This window comes from Haliotis asinina, chromosome 7 (genome assembly GCF_037392515.1).
Source record: "Haliotis asinina isolate JCU_RB_2024 chromosome 7, JCU_Hal_asi_v2, whole genome shotgun sequence".
NCBI lineage: Eukaryota > Metazoa > Mollusca > Gastropoda > Lepetellida > Haliotidae > Haliotis > Haliotis asinina.
In genome coordinates this window covers 12,663,986-12,691,856 of record NC_090286.1, presented here as the reverse complement: position 1 = coordinate 12,691,856, position 27,871 = coordinate 12,663,986, and the positions used below count along the sequence as shown (strand labels likewise).

Genomic DNA, 27,871 nt, shown 5'->3' with positions numbered 1-27,871 from the left:
AATAAACAAACAGAAAACATTTATTCAAATACACAATATTGCTTTGACAGTGTTTTTTGACTATCTGAAAGACATATGAAACACCAATAACAGTCATTAAGCAACATGAAACACATGTGAGTCTTCACTATTCACGTGACACAAATGACAATGGACGTACCAGCTACATACCGCAATGTACGTCCACTCTGTTGAGGTATCCAAGAAACATCATCATTTAGATACAAGACTGTCACAGATCAGGACACGATCTAGCTTACTGTAGCCTAAGACCAAACACTTTGGTCACTGATGACATTTGCAAACCCAGGACAAATATACATCCACAAAAGCACCTGTGTGCTCGGCCAAGCCAAACACCGACTATCTAAACGGTAAACCAGCGTCAGCTCCTCAGCCAGGAATCAATATCACAGGATTGATCCTACTGCTGAAGCCTCCCTGACATATGTTGATGAGAACTGTAAATGGTGTTTATTGTCAAAAATTTAACAGATTACACCATCAAGAAAATCAAAGACGTTAGTGCTGTGAGGTCTTGGCACGATGGCAATGAAAGGTATTAGACAAATCTTGGAAAGGATTTAGGAAGAGGGTGAATATCTGGTGGACAGTTGTAATCGTCTGTGTATGCCACCTGTTGAGGGTAAACTTTCACAACAGGTTCAAGGAATTAGAGGGTGTAAGAGGACAGCATTAGCATGTATGACGACAGGTGCATCAAGGGAATTACACACAGTGAAATAGATGTGAAAAGAGAAAATGAAAGGTAGGAATGAAATCAACAACTTTGACAGTGAAATAGATGTGAGAAGATAAATAGAAATGGATAAGAGTGAAATCGATGCTAAAGCAGGTAAAATGAGTGAATGCCTTTAAGGATGTTTTTGGTGTCAAATGCTGAAAAAATATATACAAATGTTAAAACACCTAACCATTTGTAACAAAACACAAAACTCTGAGACAGACCTTACAGCAAGACTCGGCAGGGAAAAGTTTGTGAGGTTTTCCTAAAGGATGTTGGTAAATCCCCATGGGAGTCAACCTTTGGCTTGAGAATATTTTTTTATTGCTCAAGACAAACACAACAGACCAAGAGAATGTGAGGACATTGTTTCTACAACATACAAGATTACTGAGAGTTTACAGGTTGAGATCTGAGTGCAATCTCACCAGTCAAATACATGGAAAAAAATATCCCGCAAATGCTTAAAATGTTTAGATTTATCTTAGAAAACAACGCTGAATGCTCAACAGATTAGCTTGCACTTACCAAAATCTAACTAAAAGATTCTGTCCTTTGAAAGAAGTTGCACTGAAACACTCAAAGAAAATTTGTTCAAAGTATGAACAATTGTGAAATTGGGGTTAACGTGACAGCTTTTTATTCTTATTTCAGTTTAGTGTGATTATGAAAATATATACAACAAATAAAACCTGGTGATAATCAGGGTCTAAATTTGTTATATTGTTAAACATGTAATATACAGTTGATTTCAGAATAAATATATGGAGTGATATATTTGATTTATTAAAACCCATTTGTTGCCATTTGCTATTTGTTTCTCTTGGAAATGTAGTCTCTGATAAGCTACTTTTAAAGGAATTTTGGACCTCCACTACCATTCATTAAAGGACAAAGTATATAACTTGATGAATAAAGGTGATACGAATATCCAGTTCAGATATTTCATTTAAAAAAACAGGAAACAAATATTTGCAAAAAGTGAACTTATTTCAGTTAGAGAAATATGGGTTCAAAGAATTTGGACAAACTGAAATAGATTTGAATTGATTAAAACTACACGCAAAGAAAAATTGAATGTGAACAAAATGCAATTCAGTATTCTTGTACCCTTGCCTATTTCAAAGTACTCACATAAAACCAAGCTGGGATTTCTCTACCTAGCTAACATCAAGATATTTCAGGTCATCAGTAACCATTTTAGCAGTGAATACGATGTATGTTTACTGTGTCTCCAGTAGTATCTGGATCAGAAACATACTAACTATTCTTCCCAAGGAATTCATGAATGGGCTGTTCAACATTCCCGTTCAAATATACGACCACACTCATAAAAAGGACAAAATATGAATATCCTTGGTTGTTATTGCAGCCATGTTGTTGGTTTTGTCACAATCATGAGATGTCAACATCCCCTTGCCAATCTAGAAATATGGAATCTGTCTGTCAAGACTGAGAGCATGTCAACAGTTATTTTTTCTAGTATCGGTTCTTCAATAAAGATTACACATTTTCAAAAACAGTTCAGTTGTTAGCAGGGATGATGAATAGGATTCCATATTTTATTTTGAATTCCAACTCAAATATAATCACTACTTAATTTGTTTCTTGTCCTTTGTTCGTGTTGAAAAATACCACGTTCAATGTTGAAATATCATAAACCTTTGTCAAGAGAATAACAGTAAACAAACTGTGGGTGTCAGCAAACTTAAGTACCGAAACCAACATGAAAATAGATGAAAATTATGAAACTGAAAGAATCTTGCAATGACTTAAAGCACGTAACATAGCATTCAGCAGATGACTTGAACAAAGATCTCGCACATACCAGAAGACAGCTTTACATGTAAATGCTGTTTGCTATATCCAATAATTATTCAAATATCCATTGAAGTTGAGATCAAAGGTAAATTGTCTGTTTAATATATGTCTGTATTCAGTGAATTAGTGAATCAGTAATACCCTTGATTATACATAAACTTCCAATCAGTTATTATCTGGAAGCCTGAACTTGATGGTGGCATGATGAATGATGAACGTCATCATCAAGATTATAGAACTGACAAACGAAGAAACAGCTGTGAGATCAGGGATTCAATCACTGGCACCTTAAACATAAAGGGGAGCAACTCTGCACAGTGAAAACGCCCCATAAAATCTTTGAGAAATTGCAACAAATACATGTTGTATGTAATTGATTTTTTGTTACAACACAGCAACTACATGTATACATTCTATCTGAACTTATATAACGTCAATTCTAATCAGTTGTTGAACGGTGTGCCTTTATATAACATGATATCCTGGTATGGTCACACATTTCACAAAGCAATAAAACAATCACATCATCCAAGATCAATTGGAGCCAAGAACCCCTTGAAGAGTTGAGTGCTATCAATTTGATATCAACACGCCTAAATCTATCATACTTCAGATGACGCCTTGTCAATCTGGCCACACATTCCCTGAATTCCAATAGTATTGGACATATATTCCCCATATGTGAGAGTGGGTCAGCATCACATAGCAATCTTCAGAGTGATATATACTCCATATACGTGCTATCTACCTCACATAAACCTATTAATAAGTCATGCAGCACCATATCAAGGTACAGCGAGCCATCTTAATTCACTCTGAACATTTTTATGACAAGGTGTAAACAATATGAGCAGACAGCAAGCTTTTTTCATAACTTTACTTGAGAGCTAAAAAATTATTCTCGAGGATGCTCTAGCTGCACATCAGCAACCCTGAGTTCTGTTAGGTGAGTGTTGTAGATAGGAGCTACAAGTTGTATACTTTATCCTAATGACTTCAATAGTATTTCAGCTTTATCACATTATGTCAAGGTGACAGGTGCTCGTTCCAGCTTTGGTGGAAACTACAGGTGCAGATTTGAAGCAGATAGATCAGTATTCCTGGTTAATTCAGGGTTGAAGCTTACTATTAACATAGCCTGGTATTGCTAAAGAGGAAACCTCTGCATAACAGAGAGATGCACTTAACAACAAACACCTCCTGATTTTCCAGTTCAAGTTCATGACTATGCATGTGTTTTCACGTAACAAGCGGATATCTACAGACCCGTGAAGATCCGGGGTAGAATAGGTCTTCAGCAATCCATGCTTGCCATAGAAGACAACTATGTTTATCGTAAGAGGCCAAAAAGTCAATGATTGTTTGATTTTAGACACTTGAGTGTTGTTTAGGAGAGATGTTTTCACTATTTATGTGACCTTGATATGTATCAAACTATTTAAAGTAGATCTTACTGCTAACAGCTGCGGTCGTAAGATTAGATGACATCTAGTAAAGGTCATGGTAGACCCAGCATGAAGTAACTAACAAAAGTCAATGTCAGCTAAAAATACTGTACAATATTTGAAATTTGAACTACAGAACATTCTGGAATGTCCAAAGGGTGATTTAGATTGTATAACAGCACTGTCCATAACTGCCATTCAGAAAATGCCCCTTTTACCTTTTTGAGGTTACAGATAAGGGGCTGTGATTTTTGGAAACAGATCATTCTCAGATGATCCATAATGGGATGCCATGGAACTGAGATCTGACTTCAATGAGATGGCTCTTTGTAGCACTACCTGATGTATTCCAACGTCAATGAGATGGGGGGGGGGGGGGGGAAGAACATGAATTGTTGCAAATATTTATGATATATCATTCTCATGGAATATTGCACAGGTATTATTTCTTCAGAACAATTTTGAGACCATGCTAGTATAAATATGGAGGCAGTTTGTTGTTATGAATTATATTTCAGGACAGAATGAAATATAACAAACCCGAGATCTCCATCAACCAGACATGAAGATTTGTGGAAAACTGCAAAGATCTGCCAGAAATTGGCCTCCTTTGTTTATTCCAGTTCCTCTCCACAAAAAGGTGTTATCTGCCCATCCAGACAATACATCATATAGTTCCTGCTGTGCAGTACTGTTCAGAATACAGCCTCTCATTCTTACACCCACCAGTAACTTGGGGAGATTTTATGATGCTTCAGTCAATTACTGGTGACTGATTCCCAGTACAGATAAAAACCCTGCAGTGTTTCCTTCAGCTGCTGATTGTAATTTTTTAAGTTTAAATCTGAAAAACATCATCTTGACACAAACATTATTCTGAAACATGACAATAACATAGATGTGTTGATAACAACAAACCGTACTCACAAATACCAGTCTGTCTCCTTCCATGTTGAGCTTTTGCATTTCATTCTTGAGGTCGACAAGTCTGCGCTGGAGGTCTGCAAAGTTCTTGCTGTCATCACTCATGACAGAGTCCCCAGCCAGGTGCAGACTGAACCAGCTGTCTGCCTCCAGACTTGAGGCTGCAACAGTCACAATGTTTACAAAAATGCTCAGGATGTAGGAGAGCTCTGGGGAGTAACTCTGAAAGCTGAGTTTTCCGCTGCTTTTGGCAATATTACAGCAATATCACAACAGGGGCCATCAGAAATGGGCTTCGCACATTGTGCGCAAATGGGAATTGAACCTGGATCTCTGGTGTGATGAGCAAACACTTCAACCACTAATCTACCCCATTGCCCCAAGAGAGCTTCCACATGTTAGTGAAGAAGTTTTCAAGTAGGTACTGTAATGGTAGCTGTCGTTGGAAGCAGCTGGGGATGTAACTTTGGGCTGACATACACATGAAGGGGATAGCAAAAAGGTCATCACATACCATTATATTGATGTATGGCAAACGTTTAGTGCTGAATCTTTATCTAATTATGAGTATCAATATGCATGAATTAATAACATAACAGAAGTAGATGTGTATATACATTTATATATATCCCAACGCCAACCAGGAGGCTGAGAAGTCAAATGCCAAACCTTGTTCATATTCATGATCAAAACGATTAACTGCAAGTCTCTATAGCAAATCTCGTGGTACTTTTCAGTCATTACTTGAATATAATATTTCCTGAGAGTGACATCTGTAGAATGCAGTTTGAGTAAGTTGGCTTAAGACTGCTCAAAAAAAATGTTAATTTTTCAGTGGAGATTTTGTGGAAGGTAAAACAGTGAAGCAGGTTGCAGACTATCATGTGAGTAGCATGTTGCATCAGAAGTGGGATGAAAGAACAAAGTTAGTCAAGCTGCCATTGGAAAGTACGATCAGAACTTGCTGCCATGGAAGTGGGATATCATACTGCCAGCAACTTGTGATGTCTTATAGAATTTATACCCCCTAGCCACTCCTTTATTAGAGGAACATGCAAGTAGGAAAGATTAAGACTGAGAAACTAGGTCCTTCCATGAAAAATGGACATATCTCATCATTACGAATTGTGCACCACTACTGACCACAGGTTACTCACAGACTTAATTTGAGAACATTTTTTAAAAGAAACTTACATTCAAATGTGAGACATTATCCATGTATGTCATGGATGACTATTCACAATATGCAATATAACTTTTACTTAATTTCCAAAACAATGTATCACAAAGGTTTTCTTGTTCTATGCTAAATGGGGTATGGCATATTGAATCCAGTAATATAACATGTGCTATTTGGGGATTACTCAGAAAATATTCTACTTTTTGTGGTTGAGTCCCATCAGAAAAAATAACAACACCATCCAATAGGCAGCAGACAATGTACCTAACAGAGAAAGTGTTATCCAAAATATGACATACAGTGATACTTTGACCACAGATGATGTGAGGTACAGAGCAATCCCATCCCATCCCATCAATCCCATACTAGCAGACACCCATCACATAACTGTAACTGCTCATTACAACAAAACCCTGACTTTGAGACTGTAATGGTAACCAGGGGATGCTGTCATCCCTAAAATACAAACTGAACTTTTTAAAGAACTTACGAATTGCAAACATTATGTTAAGCAGCAGTTCAGTGCTGCATCTGTGAGATTGTGACAAGAGCTCTGTGTCCCACAAAACAATGGACAAGGCAGGACAAGCATGTGCTGCACAACATGCCAGTGACAACACAACAAGCATGGTATTGTCACACTGTCAGGGAGTCTCTGGGATTACAAACTCCATGCTATTCAGGATTTAGTTTAGCTGTTCATTCAGGTAAGCAAGACAACTGTCCAGCTGTGCTATAACTTGTCTCTTGATACAGGCAGCTAACACAGTCTGTCTGCGTCATGCTTTCACAGCTACACAATTAACAGAGGTAATAATTATACCACAGTTAATACATGGAAGTGGATTAATGGTGGTGGGAAATGCTTCCAAGCATGTATCTGTTGTGTGGGGAGTCACTCTGTGAGCTATGAGGGTTAAGCTGAGTCAAGCTTTACGTCACATCTCCATTGTTCCAGCCATATAGTGACGAGATCAAGTTTGCATCATCACCATTTTAAGTGCATGCTCCAAAAGAGTTTGGCTTTAAAAATCATATATTTTCATTTCATCACCATTTATAAAAAAACAGAAGACGTCATTATATCAAATACAACAGCCATGAGGAAGGGTACTTGTTCACATACAGGAACAATAACATTCATACTGACAGCTGTCCTACTGTGCTTTGCACAATGGAGCTGGTGAAATTACAAAGCTTACAAGATTTGATTCTAAAAGAGAAATATTTCTAGTGCTCTGTTGAGGTCAGCACACTGTTGATGTCAAGGGACTGTCCATTCATCCCCTTCCCTCAACCAGCCTCTGGTGGTGAGGTGGCCAAGTGGCTTAGGTGTCCATTCATCATGCTGAAGGTGTCATGATATTGCTGGAATATTGCTACAAGTGGTACATAACCATACATACTCACTCAACCCACCCACAAGCTCTAATGTGAGGTACTATTTTCCTTACATATACTTTGAGTCAGTCAGAAAGTACAGTATTCTTACCTTTCTGTGAATTGAAATCACGTTAATCAATGTATATAGACATACAAGAACCTAAACCAATAATCACCTATTTTTATAAGGAATTCAGTTACATGGTGAATGTTAAACTTACGTGTGACTGTTTTAAACAAAGGATCCTCTTCCTCTGATGAGCTCATTTTGGATGTTGTTGTTCCCCAAATATCAGTGAAGCTGTCGTCAATGTTTTTAAAACTAACTACAACTTTTTCAGGAATGTCACTTTTCAGTTTATGATTGTTATTTTTGGTATCACAGTTCTGGAAGATTCTTGCTCCTGAGGTAACTTTTTGAGAAGATTCTTTCTTGTTGAAAGGGTCAAATGTGAAAGGTATGTAGATTTCGCCTGCATCCAGGTCAGCTAGTGTAATCTTCTTCTCTGAAAGACAATTATATAGCCACATGTATCAGGAATTTGGTAGAATGCTGAGCATTATTTCAAGTGAACCCCATAGAGTTATGTCCCTTGAAGTGCTCTTTACAAACATCCTAAAACTTGTGATTGAAATCAGTTCAGCACTAACAACACTGCATGTAACAGTTTTCGATGTATGGAGCCATAGCATATATTTCTGTTCAGAATTTGTTTGCCTTGAAGTTTCAATTATTGATTTCAGGCATGTCATATGGGATAATAGGTCATTTACTGCATCCAGAGGAAGCTAAAGTTAGTTCATATGTCCCAATATATATGATATTGGCCAAAATATTGCTAAGTCATTAAATCGTGCCTTTAAGTGATCATTATTTTAATGTGACAAAATATATATTTTGACTTAAGAAACATCACCTGGCAGACGAGAAACAAATCTCTAGTGATGAATGCATGGTCAAGCTGAAAATTCATCAGCCAATCAGTGAAAACCTATTTTAGACAACTGCCCACAGGTAAAGTATCTATCATATCTGCCTGACCTACCTTTCTTTTGTTCATACAACTGGTGAAATGGATCAGGGTCCTTTGTAGCTTTTGTGTGGATTGACCTTAATTTCTGCAACAGAAAGTATTGGTCAGTAGCTACATCTACAGCCATGAGTGGACACACCTTATCAGTTTATACACAAACCATGACAACCTCATACTGACCCGATAAATCAGTGCATATTTTAATATTCTCATAAAGTGTGGCATGGCCATTATTGCGCACTATCCCAACAATCCATAATTCCTGCCAAATCAATCCAATATTGTCAGTTGGCACAACAGATTTTGAGTGAACATGGTCACAAAAGAAATACTTAAGACTTGAAAGAGCTGCAGAATCTTTTAGTTTCAGTTTCTGATATTGATGAACGTAGATAAAATAGATTCACTTGTTTACATGAAATAAATAATTTGAAGCATGGGAAAGATTTATTCACTATTACACCATACACAAAAAAAGAAAACAAACAGGAATGACTAATAAAGTATCTTAATCATTACAATTGATGTACATATATTAAATGTATGAGAAATAGAGTAATATGCAAAAAGACTATAAACAACAAGTGACAATAACAAAAGATGATTGTCTGAGAAGTGATAAGTGATGAACTTGTTTCACTTACATTATCCATCTATTTCACATGCTAAGCCCACACAAACATGTACACAAACACTGATGACATCATTGATTCCATACACAGGAACCGCAATGTCATGAATCGGTCACTAACAGGATCCATCATGAATGTCACCACATATGTTCCTTTCACATAAATCACCCATAACATGAATCTAATGACATTTGATCTGAAAGTCACTTCACTCAACAACGGCCAGGGTTATAACTTCAGCTGGCACTGAAATCTGACAAGGAGAATAATGGGAGATAACTCTAGTGTCAACATTAGGCTCCACTAGACACTGAGTGTTTGAAATCCAAGAAAGTGTTTCAAAACTAAATGCCTGTGATATTACATTCCAGATTTCACTGAAAATTTGCCTCAGAATTCCATCAACGTTCCCTGGGTAGTATGATGAAATTAAGGCATGGACTCATCACCATCACGAGAAATCACTTGTCTTGGAGGTGACTAAATGGTATGGAGAGATCAGATATAGTTGAGTGTGTGGCATGTGAGGGAGTGAGTGTGGTTTTACACCATGTTAGCAATATTCCAGCAGAACCACAGCGGTGAACACCCGAAATGGGCTTCACACATTGTAAATATGGGGAATCAAACCCAGGTTTTCAACTTGATGAGCAAATGGTTTAACCACTACGTTATTCCACTGTCCTGTGAGTCTTGTGAAACTGATGGCATAGGATGGCGCTGTTACTATCAACCACTTATTTTGTCTGTTTTGTCCATTACAGGCCAACTCCTCGCATGGAACATCAGTACAAAGGAATACCCAGTCTTGACTATCCCCAGAAAAAATTCCTTTTGGTTTGAAGAGATCTGTTGGAATTATTTGAATATCAGTAATGACGTGGTCCCGGAAGGCTAAGAATGTCCTGCTCTAACCACATTGTAGGAGAGCACTGACTCACTCACTGTTTTACTCACACAGTGGTATGATTGTCAGCAGGTTTCACAGTCAAGTGAAAGCACTGTCTATATACCATGGCCATCATTGTTACTCTCAGGATTTGTCGTGGTAACATATCCCATTCACTTAGCCACGGGTATGTAAGTGACTGACCTTGTTAAGTTCTGTGGTGCCACTCTTCAAACTGCGGATGTCTTCATTCAGCTGCTGTTCTTCCAGGATTATCTTCACTGTGCTCTGTCTCACGCGTTCATGTTCTTTCTTTAGCCTGTAACATACCCCAGACTTTATACACATAGCAACAGATGATCAATCAACAAGGTAGATGCTTAGAAAATATAATGTGAAGGTTCCAATGGATTGATATTCTTCTGTATTAAACCAACTTAAAAGCCCTCTGACTTCAAAAAGAATATCCTCAGTCTCTAGACAATTTTTTTATGTTTATACAATATATAATATTCTGATGTAGATACAACACTATATTAATACTTGTGTGAGTACAACACTCTCATGTATGCATGTACAATGCTCCAGTACTTAGAATTCAGGGGTTTCATCTGCTACTTGTTGTTACCTTGTTGCTCACAGTGCTCCATTTAATGTGCATACCCCCTTGTGATGCAAACCAATAATAGCAATTTGAAACTAATTTGATCAGTTATTAAATAACTTTATTCTGATTACATCCTGAGATGTAACTGTTCAATTGGCAAGGTCAAATTATGAGGATTTGCAATCTTAATTTCACTTGATTTGATTCATTTTTGTTTAGTTAAAAGTGAAACTCATTGCTACATTTTCACTGCAAACAAAGTATAGTGCATGCAACACATACAGATGCATGCATAATTCTAAAAAAATATTTTTTGCATCCAATCATCCATATATTGCACTAGATGCAAGGATTTCTCAAACTGTACATAAATTAAATTTGATATGTTGAATTGAGGTTCTAATATGAATAGACACTTAACTTTGGCATTATTATTACCAGACACAATTGTTGAATATCTAAAACACCCTTAAAGTACCTAGAAAACAATTTTGAAACAAAGCAGCCCCTGAAAGCAAATGAAACATTCATAAAATGTCATATTCAGAAATGTTTTGTTTAAAGTGCCAAAACAGTCACACATAATTTAGCCATAAAAAACAGAGTGTTTTCTCATTGAATTCTTTGGTATCATTTAAAAGACAAGGCAAAGATTGATTATTGCTAGGGTAAGTATTTCAGCCTTATCTAACACATGGGACCTTGATCGTAAGATCCCTGCCCTCCCTTGCACCTATGTAATGACCTGGTCTGTATCTAGTGGGAGGAAACTGCCTACAGAAATGTCTAACCTGTGCACAATTTCTTCTTGTTTTGTGATTTCAGCATTCTCATGAGCAACTTTGGCCTTGAACTGTTCAGCAGATATTGGACTTTGTCCTGCTTTCTTCAGTAGATGATACTGCAAGAAACAGACACAACATATCATGAAGGCCATCTGCCACATGACACTGATCCCCTGTTCCCTCCTCCTGTATAGACCTGGTGATGGGTGAATTACATTCTAGCACCCCTGCTTGCCTCCCCTTGATTTTGGGATATAATGGGATTCCAGCACCCATTGACTGTCTCCCATGGGGTTCCAGCACCCATTGACTGTCTCCATGGGATTCCAGCACCCCATGACTGTCTCCCATGGGAGTCCATGGTAGAACAGACACACAGTATCACAAAAGAGTCCAGTGTAGTGAATGTGTCTCATATGGCCTGGGTGGGATGTGCTGGTGCTCATGTTATCAACCCATGGTTTTTCTGACCTATACTCCAGGATATCCAGTGTGGGAAGAGGATGGACTATTGCTGACTGTTGTATAGAGCAACACTTCCTCACACCAGGACTTGCTGACTGTTGTATAGAGCAACGCTTCCTCACACCAGGACTTGCTGACTGTTGTATAGAGCAACGCTTCCTCACATCAGGACATGCTGACTGTTTTATAGAGCAACACTTCCTCACACCAGGACTTGCTGACTGTTGTGTAGAGCAACACTTCCTCACACCAGGACTTGCTGACTGTTGTATAGAGCAACACTTCCTCACACCAGGACTTGCTGACTGTTGTGTAGAGCAACGCTTCCTCACACCAGGACTTGCTGACTGTTGTATAGAGCAACACTTCCTCACATCAAGACTTGCTGACTGTTGTATAGAGCAACGCTTCCTCACACCAGGACTTGCTGACTGTTGTATGGAGCAACACTTCCTCACGCCAGGACTTGCTGACTGTTGTATAGAGCAACGCTTCCTCACATCAGGACTTGCTGACTGTTGTATAGAGCAACACTTCCTCACATCAGGACTTGCTGACTGTTGTATAGAGCAACACTTCCTCACATCAGGAGCTGTATGGACACCTGAGCTCCTCCCTTTTTTCACAAGTTCTAAGCACCAAAAGCAAACACTGTAAAATGGACATCAAGGGAAGTGAAACTGCCAAACACTGAACCTGTATTTTAGCACATTTATCTGTCAGAATCATGAACATAGCAAAACCATGTCTTTTCATAACGAGATCATATCAAGCATGTCAACACATTCAGCACAAAAATCAAATACACATTTTCCATCAGTGGAAAAACATTTAAAGAGTAAGTCCTTAAATATATAATAACACATCATTCAAACCAAATAAACCACATTACATACCAGTAATTAGTATTTGTCTTGATCAACACACTTTGTATCAACAAATCATAGTTCATAGATGTTTTATTTTTGTTATGAAATATTATATGTTGTCATGAAAACAATGCATGTTTCTACCAAAATCACTTTTACAGTGCATAAGCAAAATTTACAGCTTACCAGATCACGACAGATCTTCAGTTTAGCCTCTCCAAACTGCAATCTCCGAGATTCTCGACTAACTTCTTGTTTCCGTTTTTCCTGCAAACAACAGCATGCAGTTATTACATGTGTGTCCCAGTGAAGATTGATGAAATCAGCATGGCTGGATACCATAGTTACTCAAAGAAAAACTCTGAAACAAAACCATCGTAAACAGGATATTGTAACTCATCAAGAGGTCCAAACAAGCAAGTGCACAGCAAACATATGAATGCATTGGCCATGACACAAGATTAACATTAAAGACCAAAATGTGACATGATTCACCAGCTAATGTTGAAAAGTAATGATAATAAATGAAAGCATATTATTTTCTAAACAAGAAACATGTCAATATCCTTATTTATTACATGCATCTACAAACAGCTCATAAAAGTTTGACAAAAGTGAATCCTCTGTATTAAAGCATACCCTTGGCATACATAACATCTTTTTCTGCATCCAACAAACAGATTATACCATTTACGGTAATAAAGACCATATACAAGCTAGTCAGAAATCATGGGTAACTGCTTGATCAAGTTACAGAATGGGGACCTTTATTAATAAGACCCCATTGTCAGCTGAGAAATGTACAATCACTGGCTGATTTCATGATACGTCCACATGAAAGTTGGCTGTCAGAAGTGAGAGGTGTCACATGTACAGCCTGGCCTGTGGCCAGAGTTGGACCTTTACACAGGTGCGGTAGATTTCACCTGAAGGGTATACTGTATTATAAAATGGGGGTAATGTTCTAAAATCTTATAACTGCTGCATGAGAATTACATATCAAAGTACAATTTCATTAGTTTGATCGTGTGCTGATGGACACTTATTTGAAAAGGGGAGGTACCCATTACGGTTCATTTCAGAAGTGACTGCAAATGACGATTAAGAAATACAAGTTGCTTTATATTGAGGATATGAAATTAATCCTGACTAACTCACTATGAATTATAGTTTGACAATATACAGCACATGACATGGGACAATGGAAATCTTCAAAGATCTCAAAAACTTTGTAAAATAAGCTTTCACCATGATAAACGTTTGTAAATTTTATAAATGTATATATAAAACTAAAAACATAAACCTGTCACTTCTATGTGCACATATTTCAAATCTGTAACAGTATTATGGGCCTTTGGCCTTTATGCTGAATAAAATGTCTGTTTGTCTGTCTGTCTGTCTATCTGTCTGTCTTATGAACATTTTCTGCTTTAGACTACCATCTCAGAGGTAAGTGTGCTTGTATGGTATCCTATCAAAATGTGTAGTTAATAAAACCAGAAATGAAAACTTCATTAAGACAATGTGATAATTTCTTTATGATTAATGAAACACTTTTTCAATAGAGCTTGATCAATGACTACCATTGTATTTAAATCATGATAAGGATCAGTAAAGCCATTAGACATAGCAAGGGTTTAGAAACTGACAGACAACATAAGACAGCTTACTCCTCTCTGATAGCACAGTCACTGTTACTAATGTAGAAAGGATCAGACAGTGACGGGTACTAGTATTCAACAAAAAAGTCTCCTTTGTCTTGCTCGGGGCTATTATCATTTTGAAGCACCATAATCCTTCCACATATAGGCATGAGCAATGCATGTTCATGTAAAAATAAATTTTCCAATAATTTCCTTATTTCAAACATCATTAAACATGATCTCAACACATCAATTTAAAGTTTCTAATTGTTGATAGATATGTGATTACTTCTGTTGAATAAATTCAGCTGAAGTTCAAAATAGAGGTCTTCAGCCTTGCAGAGAGTTTCAGGACAGAAATGAATAGTGATCTCCATTATGTGAAATGTTCTAGGAATAAATTTCTCCTGTCACTGTCACGGAGTGTTGACAGAGTCTCCAGGAGGTTCTCTAGCACCTACTATCAACTGAAGGACTCTCAGATTGTGCTGATATGAGCTCTGGGGCTGGACTTAATGACAGCCTGCTCTCAATGGTCATTGTTGAACTACAGTGTCAAACATTCACATCTTGACATTTCTACACAAACTGTCTCATACTGCACTACCATATTCCATTATCAGGAAAAGTACAATGTATGTAATATTCATGTCAGTGAAAGTGTGATTCTTGAATATTATTATTGTCCCTGTACTACTATTCCTCTGCTTGTCGTGAAAAGTACATGTGTACAAAATTCTTGTCAATGGACGTGTGACTCTGGAATAATATACTTTTATTTGTCCTACTTGATCTGGAGAGTGTAGAGATTCAACTAACATCCACTGTTGAAGATTAAACTGTAATGAAAGGTTTAGGGACATGCAGTAGTAAAGTATTCAAATAAAAATGAAACATTTATCCTCCCATATATATACCTAAAGCGGATGATTTAAATGCAGTTAGTGTGAAATCTTGTTAAAGTAAGATAACTAGAATCACTAGATAGATATTACTTTGAAGTATGACTTTGTGCATTTTGCAGGTGAAATAAGCTGAAAAAATTAACTAATATTACTAACTATTTGTCACATTAATTTTTTAAAGAATAAATTATTGACCCTCTTATTGCAACATGTATAAATGTATCTGATGTGTTGCAGTTTCATCAGTGTGGCCGTGATGTCAGAGGTGAAGTGAATGACAGGGACAACTAGATCCTCCTTGGATAAGTAGCACCCCAGTATGTAGATACGTAGGCTCTGTTCCTTGATTGCCAGGGAGTACTATACTACAATTCACTTCTCCTTCATGATGCTTCAAGTTAAGTGGTTACAGGAAATAAATAGCATCCTTGATTACACTATGACTGGCCACAACGTCATGGAAAATAGATAAAAAACCCAATTCTACCTTGGCATTAATCTTTCCTGTAAACAGACTCTCATATTTGCCAATACACCAGTGCTAACAGCAATCAAAATATAATCCAATAAAGTAAAACTGTATTTACCTTCAAGATCATCAGCTTGTGCTTCTTGACTTCATACTCATCCACCCTGCAACAGACAACATTCTGCTACTGACATGGAACACACATGGAGGAGGCTCTGTACAAGGGGGAAGGTGTGTCGTTTAACACCTCTTAAGCTTCCTTCCCACATATTGCAGCTTTAACTCCAGGGAGTTGCTATATGGTGCTATAAAGTGTAACATTGGAAGGAGAACTTTGCCTCTCTCTCTTTCTCTTTCCTTCTCTCTCTCTCTGGACAATGTGTACATGGGCGGTGTCAAAACTTTTTAATAATAAAACTCCAAAGTAACCACTAAAAGGACAGCACAATACCTGACACACAAGTTACAGTGAATAGTTTTCTGAAATTGATACAGAGATATCAACTGTAGTGAGCCTCACTGAGCCCTCTCTGTACAGACCCTCTGGTGCTATGCCAGAGACACTGTCTTCAGAGTGCTGGCACTTGTACATTTCACTGCTTATCTGGTCAGGGAGATAAATGTTGTATTGAACCCCCACCAACCAATAATAATATGTCCGAGAGTATAACACACCATGTCAATAACAACGCCATAGTTAATGCTGAAACACATTCCTGTCTGACAGGAAAGTAAGAGTGGAACCTATACCCTTCACCTGTTGTAAATCCCACATGAAAGGTCTACAATGTATGCATTTCAGTACCATGACTGTCATATTTACTACATGATTGACACATGCCTATTGATATCTACGATTAATATGGCATACTACAGTAGCAATGTACAACAGGGGCAACTTGAAGTAAATGACCCTGGCACACTCGTAGACAAGAGTCTTCAAAATGGAATATATCAGGCACTGTTTTCCTACACCAATACAATATATGGTACAACTGCATCAGAACTGAATTAGAATTGGTCTCCAGTAACCCCTGTTTGTCATAAGAGGCAACTTAGGCTTGCTGACTTGGTTGCCGCATGTCAATGTATATCCCAATTACATAGGAATCACTGAATTGCCTGGTCCAGACTTGATTATTTACAGACTGCCGCCACATAGCTGGAATACTGCAGAGTTCAACAACCAACCAACCAACAAGTGTCTCAGATCATCCTCTAATCTATTCAAAACATGCCTTCACTGCCACAAATCAGGGTGTAATCTTGTGATCAAAACAAGAGGTGCCACATGATGTGACACACCATGTTATCAGCTGGTTTGACAGTAATGAACAACATCAACCTCCCACTGTTCACCACCACGGATATATCGAAACTGACGACTGTACATTTCACAAACTCATATCATTCCCTTGTGAAAAGCAGTCTAGGATTGACAGATCATCATTGACAACCTGTTGTATTTAAAATCTACAAGAATCCATCTACATCAACATCAGCACATTGATTCTCTACAAACAGGGCACAATTACAAAGCCCATTGTGAACCCAGCAAACAGAAAATGGCTGCAACACAGACCAGCAATTATCATGAGGAGCAAGAACTTCTTATGACATGAATATGTGTTAATATTGACCCCCAGAGTTTGTTGATAGGGGCATAAGAAGCAATAATGTATCTGGATGAATGTTCATTTCATCTGAAATACCTGATTGATGTGTTGTAGTGTGTAATGGATGACTCATGTGATCCACCATGTCATTGTGACTTTATCAGAACCAGTTGTGACACGACACAAGATCCATCACATAATTTAGTATCATTTCTGTGTACCGTACCTATTTTGTAATTAACTACAAGTTTGGAAAATGTCATTTAAGGAATTTCATAAATCTTGTCATCTGAAAATATTTCCCATTTAAAAGATAATCATAAATGGTTAAATGAATGTAAGTATCAAAACAGTGTTTCCTTCAGATGAGATCCAGGTTAGAACTGGTCTTCTGCAAGCCATGCTTGTCGTAAAAGACAACTAATGGGATAATGTACATTTCAATTGGTCACATCTAGCCATGCAGAAAAAAACAAATAAAGATTTGAATAAAAGGCAGTTCAAGGCAATAAAAACAGCAATGCAACTATTTTCAAGACATAAACAAATGATAAGTACAATCCCTACCGTCGTTTTCTTGCCTGCAAAGAGTTTGGCGAAATCCTATCTGGGAGGTAGGCAAAGACATTGACAGGGCAGTCTATTGACAGGCCTGAAATGTACAAGCATAAGATTACTGTGACCATCCAGGAACAGACAGATGGCATTAGCGTCTAACAAGGGTAGTTGATGTGAAGCAGTTGATGGACTATGGTGAGGGCTGGTGTGAGGTATGCCAGAGCTGTTGTCTCCAGGTTTTTGTTGTGCTGAATGAAATATGATCACAGCAACCATTAACTTCAACTTCATACGTCTACAAAAAGAACAAAGCTGTAGTTTGTCATATTCTTCATTCACAGTTGTGTCACATATCCACAGATAATCATATCTGATCTGAGTCAGTAAACAGGGATTATTGCTGTATCAGCAATTTTTACAGCTATTTTTGTAGAGTTGTTTACAGAGATTTACAGTTTACTGGTCAAATGGGTTACAAGTCAGATGTGAGTCTGGATTGTATCATCCTCCTAAGGATAAAGTATTGTATTCAGTGTTCTTCATTTCAGATTTCTAGCTCCTTGCTCACATCTGCCCCCACCAACCAGCTGGTCCTTCCAGTGGGCATCACTGCACATGCTTTTACATGGATTCCAAGTTCTCAACTTCCTACTGTCTTGTTTTCATTCTTGTTAATCCATATGCTGGTCAACAATGGCACTCAACAGAGAAAACCTTTACCAAGGGCCCTTCATCTGAACTCATGGCTTCATGGCACTGAAGCTGTTCTAATAGTTTCAAGAAACTGCCCCTCTAAATGATCTTAGCTCAAGAGATTCCCTCCAGATTTCTATGAAAAATCCATCTGAAGGATCTTCATTGAAAATCCCTCACAGGATGAGAAACCCCTCTGAAGCATATCTATACCAAATCCTCCTAGAAGATCTGCAATACAAATCCTTATGAAGGATCTCTATGAAATGGCACCAGCAACATCAAATTTATTGGACACTTGGATCTCTATCATGTGAAAGTCATTTTACAGGAACATACCTTTCTTCACGGTCCTGATGAGGTGGCAGGCAACCATCCACTCTTCTGGATCAAGACTGCCATCCCTGTTGACGTCGGCAATGTCCCAGATATGTCCCAGCTGGTCTGGCGGTAGTCCGGAGAGACTGAAGACTTCCCGTGCCATGTCAGCTGGAAGGAAGAAACAGTCCAACGTAGCAGCAGTTAAAACGTAAATATTTTCATGAATGGATGAGCTGGGTTAAATGCTGCCTTGAACACTACTCCAGTTATATCACTGGTATTACAGTGAAAAGAAGCCTTAAGTCATACCTCCATTAGACATTTACCACTCCAGTGACACTGATAAACAGGGGTATGGTGCAGACATACACTGAGATTCACACCCACAATCACAGGTGGGTTTAAATGATTCGAACAGCACAGCAAATTGTGTCACCTGAGACATGATTCCCGGTGTTCCCAGATATGTTCATGAAGTGTACAAAAACTTTGGTGCGATATTTCATGTCTTGGTATGTCTTGATAGCAACAGCTGATATTTAAAATAAAGCACCTGTGATGAAGCAGTTGTTCATGTAATACTAGTAAATACATTCTTTGAGAGGCATTTTTAATGTTGTGAAGATGAGGGAAAACCAAGTTCTACTGACAGTCAGTTTGTTTTTTGCAATAAATGTGACATTCCAGTGTAGTTATCACATGCTTGGTAACGGTGTTTGTACCAACAGCAAAATGTCGTACTCAATGCAATAGAGAAGTTGGCTATCCATAGATAGGATTGGTTTTCCTTAATAAACACATTGTTGGTCTGTGAGAGGAAGAATGATGTTCCCACTCTGATACCTCATAATTAGTATATGACCTCTACTGCTTTCTCAGTACTAACCTCTACACAATGCATTGTTCACCTAAAGATACCAAGTGTTGACTTCCCCATCAAATCCTATAACAATATTTGTAAATCTTTAGACAACACAAATACCTGATAATCCTGAAATGTCAGTTTGAATGAGCTTGCTGATACTCTTATGAACATACTGTGAAGTTGCCAGGGCCGACCATCAGGAGTGAGTGGTCAGGACAACCCATGCCTGTTGCCAGGGGCCGACCATCAGGAGTGAGTGGTCAGGACAACCCATGCCTGTTGCCAGGGTTGACCATCAGGTGTGAGTGGGCAGGACAACACACGCCTGTTGCCAACAGCCGACCATCAGGTGTGAGTGGTCAGGACAACCCATTCCTGTTGCCAGGGGCCGACCATCAGGAGTGAGTGGTCGGGACAACCCATGCCTGTTGCCAGGGCCGACCATCAGGTGTGAGTGGTCAGGACAACCCACGCCTGTTGCCAATGGCCGACCATCAGGACTGCATGGTCAGGACAATCCACGCCTGTTGCTAGGGCCGACATCGGGAGTGAGTGGTCAGGACAACCCATGCCTGTTGCTAGGGCCGACCATCAGGACTGAGTGGTCAGGACAAACCATACCTGTTGCCAGGGTCGACCATCAGGAGTGAGTGGTCAGGACAACCCATGCCTGTTGCCAGTGCTGACCATCGGGACAGTGAGTGGTCAGGACAAACCATGCCTGTTGCCAGGGCCGACCATCGGGACTGAGTGATCAAGGTCATGACTTGGTTGATACATCATCCCTATTGATTATATCAATGCTCATGATATCAATCACCTGATAGTAGGATCCAGACTTCAATCCTAACAGACAACATCATGAAATTATAATATTGATGAGTGGATCTTTAAACAACTTGTAGTCATTTGGAATAAATAGTTGGATATCAAAGTATACCATTACCTCTCACATAAACTCATTTCAGTATCTTAACAATATTGTTCATATGAACCATTCCTATGGCAGGATTTGATCGTCAATAAATGTCTAATTTTGAATCACTAAAAACATGAAAATTTACCTCCAAAACACAAGGAATGGTCCATTTCATTGCATCCACTTTCAACAATAAACAGTCAAACACACATTTTGTGCTTTAATAAACATGAAAAATAGAGTTAAGCTATGATGGAGAATGACACATTGATACAAGAATTCACTTCATATTTTTGTGCAGAATTTCTGCCACTAAACATTGCTACTACTACTGACTAGAGTCAATGATTGCTAAATATTTTATGTATAAATGTTGGATCTGTTGTTTGCTTCATATTTACCAAGGAAATGAAATAATTAACCATTCTAACAAACGTACCACCTGTGGTCAGTCATTTCCCAAACCACAAGACTGATGAAACCCTCACAACATCACAACAAACTTAGCCCTGGACTGGTTGACATCAGTTCATGATATCTACCTACAAACCATCACATCTGTTAACATTACTCTGTAAGACTGCCACAGTTATGTCCCTTGTTGGGCATTACCACAATGTCAGGTAGGAAATGTGATCTTATCAATTGTTAGCTATTGATTGTATGAAAATAGCTAGGATATTTTTATTTTGTACTGACAGAAATCATTATTCAGTGTCAAAAGTTCAAGTGTAGTTATCTGATTAACCTACTGATCAATAAGCCTGCTTTTCGACCTCGACCTTGATGTGAAGAAACCAGAACGTCTGTTTATCAGAATGAACACTAAGCTAAGAGTTAAAAATTGATGCTGCTTCCTTGCTTTTAGTCATGATCATTAAATGCCACAAAAGCATATTATTCAGATGACACAATATGATCAGGGTGAGTGAGTGAGCATGGTCCTTCAGCTGCTGTTAGCAATATTCCATCAACATCACTGCAAGAAACACCTGAAATGGCCTTCACAGATTGTACCCATGTCTGCTACCCCACTCCTCCAATGGTACCTTTGTGGTTACAGCATTTTCAAGTCATACTGAAGACCAAGGTGCTGTTCCCTAGAGAAGTACAATGTGTAAAGCCCAATTCCTGTTGTCCCGGCAATCATAATGCTGGAATATTTCTGAACTGGCACAAATCCATAAAAATAAATTCCCAACATCTTCTCCAAGTAAGCATTTGCCACATTTTGAATTACTGCAATGTGAACTGATATTTTTTTCATAATTTAGTAAATCTGACTCTCAATACAATATTTTATTGCAAACTGAACATAGTCATTAAGCATCTAGTGAAAACCAGACTTACTGCCATATGCCTCTGTTGCAAGTTAGCGGCAACTAAACCATCTTAAACCAACAAATTTGTGGATGTCCTACATCTGTGTCTATAAACTCACCTTCAATAAATCCAGAGTTGGTTTTATCTAAAAGTTTGAATATTTTCTTGTAAGCCTCTTTTTCGCTGTCAGCCAATGGTTCCGACAGCACCAATGAGGTGGGGGGTGTGAGGTAGCGGGGAAGAGGCAGAGGTAACTTGAGACCCTCCAGGGTTCCAAGGGTGAGATGCATGGCCAGCACGAACTCATGGACATTCAAGAGGTTGTCATTACTCACATCAGCCAGGTTCCTGAAACGCAGCACAAAGTGTTAAAATCGAACACCTTCAAGAGCCCTTGACTGTGCTGACTGGGAGATATGATGTAAGTCAAGAAGACAAAGTCATCAATATCTCCAATAACGGCAAAATACTCGTCATGCATAATGTCTGCTAGTTGTATTATGTCAAATGTCAAAGTGGAAGGAGAGGAGTGAAAGTTCTGCTCCTGAAAGGAGCACTACCGCCAAATTCAGTTGAAGCCATGCTTGTTGCCATGGAAATTCAGATATCCAGATCTAGAAAATGGCACCAGTACACCACTAGATCTACCAATGTGCCAAGTTTGGTAAAGAAATAGTGGACAGTTTTAAAGTTCTGCTCTGGAAAAGAGCAATACCACCAATTTCAGCTGAAGTCAAATGTGTTGCCATGGAAAAAAAACAAACTATTTCATTCAGAATTCCAAAATTATCAAAAGGTACCAGTTCACCACTAGACCTATCTATGTGCCAAGTTTGGGTCAAGAAACATGGAATTGTTTTAAGTTCTGCTCTGGAAAAGATGACAATGGATGGATGGATGGATGGATGGATGGATGGATGGAGTCTATTTTAATACACTGCAAAACACTTGTGAAGGTTAGTGAAGGAGAAGCATAGGGAAATAGCTACAGGTTGTAACTGACCTTTCCTGAAGTATTGGAGAGAGTTGAACTTACATCTGTCAACTGATGTTCTTTGGACCTTAAGTGTGGATCTCAATAATGATTAACCTCTGTCTGATCAATATCGATTACCACACAAGCTGCAGATTATTGAACTAGCTGTATGATATGTTAGGTGCTTCGATGGTCAGGAAATGTTGTCTGCAGCAGAAGCAAGGGTCTAGAATGTTTCTGAATTGGAATTATTTATCTGCCCTTGCTACCATGAACCTTTTCTACCTGATTTACCAGGTGTGGTGTGGATACCATTTTGGAAACAAAGAACTCATGCCAGTTTCCAAAACTATTCTGGTTACAAAAAGTTAAAGGCCCCAACTGACATTCTGCAGGGATAGTTCTCTGAACATTCTGACAGCATCAACATATTTTTTCAAACAGTCTTGACCTCAATGCCTCATTTCACTAATTTCAGTAAATCTACAGACTGAAAGTGACATCTCTAAGCCAACGAAACAGACCGACAGACCGACAGACCGACCGACAGACCAACCGACCGACAGTTATTATTGATTATTGATCTGGCACCATATTTTATAGAAATCAATTATAACCAAAGATCCATGATGAAAAGCTAACATTGATACAGCCCACAAACATGGTTACACTCTGACAGGGCATTCTAAACATGTTCACCAGCCCCAACCATGGAGAAGTCTTAATCATCTAATATCAGTGCCCTCTAGCTATTTGGGTCAATGTAATTGCATACCAGATTTGATACGATGGAGTAAATTGACTTTAGATATCATAACAATAGAAATTCTTTTTAGTTTTATCCTACAATGACTTGGTTCAGCATTTTTCAGCTTGATTCAGTCTAGAGTGGGCATTGTCTAGGAATGCATCATACATAAATATCTTCTTTGTGGAAAGGTCACAAAGTTCACAACAAACAAAACACCGATAGTTTGTGTTTCAGTATGCAGTCAAGTGTGAAGTATTTCAAGCATTTTGTTGACAAGGTAAACTGTATTAGTGATCAACAAGATTTAGTCATAGTATACCCTCGCTCAGTTTTATATTTTCATTCTTAGTAATTTTCTTTAACTTCATACATTTTATGTGCCTTTCAAGGACTATTTCTAATACCACAATATCTTATTTCCATTACACTGAGGTATATTAAGTATTATCAAAAGTGTCAATCACTGAGAAAAAATAAATAAACGTCAATAAAAATATCTTCTCTTTGTTCTGTAAAAAAAGAGTTAATAACAAATATTGTTGCTATGGTTACAATGAAATCAATACTGCAAGTCTTTTATTACGAGGGCATATGAATACAAGTAGACATGGATATTACATCCAGTCTTTGCATATCAACTTGGCAATAAGAAATGATTCAAAATATGTTCACTTTGCATAAAATAAGTAAACAGCATCAACTAAAACTGTATACCAGTGGTCTATATCAAGCAAAAACTCCAACTAAACATTTATATTAGCCCAGGAACAATATCACCCATGGCAACTGTCAATAGTATATAGCACCTGCCATCAAACACTACATGCAACTTTACACACTGATACTACTGTTGAACCTTGTACATTGCGCTATGTGCGTCTTCTTCATGACATCCCAGTGTCATGTAGACATACTGTCTGTGACATGGATCTGCTATGGATGATTACCTCGCTTCAAGACATTACACTTGTCACATCTAAACTGTCAACATGTCTACACTGGATAACCTTCTCGTTTGACATTCCTTTTGATGACACAATCACAAGGTCCAAGCAAATGATGCTATAAAGACCATATGTGACTAAGGTGTAAATAATGAAAGAATTTATATCTAGTTTAACTCTCTGTGGGTGAGAGGTTAGATACCATATATCGGTGCATATAAAGCAGGGTTTCTAATGTGGAATTTGAGAGCATTATGGTGGGATAGACAATCTTACATTTTGTTTCCAATTAGTGATGTCAACAGCCAGTGATGAAGTTTGACAGTAAAACTTCACAAGTCATTCCAAATAACTGTCCCATGAACTATTTTGGTATGCAGTGTTGCATCCAGGGGTTTGGGATTAAGAGAGACATCCCATTTAACTGTTACAAAAGAGGGGGACCTGACACCAAGCATAGGGGGATCACATACTGACTGAAGGTAGGTATTTCCTGTAAACCTGATGCCATAACAACAGTGATATAGATCAAGAAACCATTTGAAGTATTTGTCATGAAAAGAGAAAATAATAAAACTGGTTTGGTTTAACAAATGGAAGATTTGCATTCTTGATTATACATTTACCAAAGACACTTTACATTTGTAGTATGTAAATTTCTCTATGAGGCCCTCACATGTTATGCATGTGTGCAATTTGCATCAATGTGACAAGTATGTGGTCATATATATTGTGTGACAGGTAACAAATCGGTTTTAATTCCTTGCAGATTACTAGGGGTGAATCTTGCAATCGTGCAGCTCAGTCATCCAACACTGGCATGGAAGCTTCCAGTGTATGTGAATTCCTTGTTCATACCTTCTTCTTTAGATGCCCACAAAAAATATTTCAGCAGAAAGCGCATATCATTTGTTTGACTTTCCTAAACATGTATTTGGGGTACGGACAGGCTTTCTCTTTCAAAACTACCAAGTGACCATTCAAAAAGCTTTCAGTTATTTTTTCCTTTATACCATATGGAAACTGTTTCTGAGGATGGTCAAGACTGGATATTAATTTGCACTGACATTATATACTGTGATCTTTTGACATTAGTGTTAATCCATTAATCAGACCACAGCAGGAACCTGATTAGATTAGTAACAAGCTATAGAATTTGATGTTTTTTCTGAATACATATTTGTCAAGGTGATGGAGAAAAGGTCACACAAACACATCTTCCTAACTTAGATATGGAACCAGTACACACAAGACTGTGGATGAGAGACACCAACTGCAAAAACACTGGTGCTTGTATTGATGGTCACACTAACATGGCACTAGAAGACTAGAAGACTAAACATGTAGACAAGAAAACAATTCATCGATGGACCGTGCATATGGATAGATCTTCCAGCAGTTTATTCCTGACAGATCCCTGATGAATGAATAGATGGATGTATTGGTGAGTGAACTGTACAGAAGCAAACAGACAACAGATGAATGTTCTGGAGATATAAATATTAATCTGTCAGATTTGGGCCTTCCTCAGTGCACCTTAAAGCATGTTTAGGTTACATGATTACATACATTCAGTCCTTTTGAAGCAGTAAAACGTTTTGGCCACAATCATAAATCATGTTGCCAACAGACAAGATAAATATAACTTGAGTCTTCTAAATGACCCTAACTTTATCCAGTAGGCGTCAGGTAAAAATTCCTTTCCTTTCTATCAGTACAGAGGCAATGCTGTGGAACTGGTTTGCTGAGAGCAACATCAACATCCAGAGGACCATCACCTGGTGTCAGTTCTCTGGTGCCCATGGCAAATTCACAAATGAGAAGAGAAGAAGCCGTTTCCGAATGTATGATTTATATGTATACTCAAAGTGAAAAGAAACTCTTCAATAGCCCCGTGATTTCTTTCACTGACCTCTAAAGTTCTGGTCAGAACTGGTCATTGGCTTGCCATAAGAGGTCATTAAAGAGAATGAATTGTAAGACTTGCAACTTGCCTCCTACAGAAGGAAATGTGAAGCTACGTTTGTCTGCACCAGTGAAGTTTTCAATGTTGAGGTTCTGCCAACAGGATACAATGACATCATCAGTCTTTACAGATCCATCTCTGTTGCCAGGGATGGTACAGTCTGTGAGTTAGGATGTGTGGTTGGAAACCATGTTATGGTAAATGATTGTCATGGTTGGCCAGACACTATGGAGATGGTCTCTGACTTTGTTGCTATGTTGATAATGTTGCCAAAGCCGGTAGAAGTGTGATGAGCGACGTCACACAGAGAGGTACCTGATCCGACCATATCTCTGGCTTTCATATTTACTTAAGTATCAAATGGCAAACACTAATCAAATCCCAACAAAGTTTTCTAACGTCTTCTCTTTTGAAGATTGTGGGTATGACGTTGGATTATGTGTGGCCATTTACAGAGAAACATGGAAGCTACTTCGTTTAAAAATTGATTACTTCTTACAAAAGGATTCAATAACAGTAACATCCGGTTGGTTGCACTTACAAAAGGATTCAATAACAGTAACATCCGGTTGGTTGCACTTACAAAAGGATTCAATAACAGTAACATCCGGTTGGTTGCACTTAGTTCTTAAATTTCCTAAAGTGCTCCCCACGAATGGTATCAACACTTTCAAATAATGGCTAGCAGTAGAAAACACAAATCCATCAATCAGTCACTTTTCACTGGTTAAATACTAGCATGTAATGTTTGTACACAACTGCCCCAATCATCTGTGTTCACACACTGTTGATATATGAATGTTATACATATGCATTCTGTATGTTTGGTAATGTGTAGATGGTGTATTTCACCAAACACAAACAACACTTTCCATACATACTTGAGCAATTTCTTTCAGATGTACTGCCTTTGGGCATTAACATTAAGATGAGGTGTTTAATATTAAAATAGTTACGGCAGAAAATATAATCATTAATTTCGTATGGCCTGACTGAAATATTATTCATGTCACGATGCCCTCGAGAAATATGTTTAGACACAGTTCTGTTTTTGAGTACTGGGGCATTCAAATGAAGGATTAAATATTTACTATGTACAGCAGGTAAGTAAATCAACATATATGGTGTGTTTGAAATGTACTG

The 27,871-nt window shown here is 38.1% G+C and overlaps 1 protein-coding gene across 2 annotated transcripts in view; it reads right to left on the bottom strand.

Moving 5' to 3' along the window:
* LOC137291627 (microtubule-associated protein futsch-like) overlaps positions 1-27,871 on the bottom strand; it is a 163,269-nt gene that overhangs the window by 92,350 nt on the left and 43,048 nt on the right. For both annotated transcript variants that reach the window (XM_067823034.1, XM_067823035.1), the window contains exons 4-13: positions 22,210-22,439; positions 19,003-19,152; positions 17,980-18,064; positions 15,915-15,960; positions 12,966-13,046; positions 11,452-11,561; positions 10,258-10,372; positions 8,545-8,617; positions 7,720-8,004; positions 4,939-5,096 (exon numbers count right to left, since the gene is read on the bottom strand). In XM_067823034.1, the coding sequence (XP_067679135.1) occupies positions 4,939-5,096; positions 7,720-8,004; positions 8,545-8,617; positions 10,258-10,372; positions 11,452-11,561; positions 12,966-13,046; positions 15,915-15,960; positions 17,980-18,064; positions 19,003-19,152; positions 22,210-22,439 (1,333 nt within the window). The remainder of the gene's footprint in view (positions 1-4,938; positions 5,097-7,719; positions 8,005-8,544; positions 8,618-10,257; positions 10,373-11,451; positions 11,562-12,965; positions 13,047-15,914; positions 15,961-17,979; positions 18,065-19,002; positions 19,153-22,209; positions 22,440-27,871) is intronic.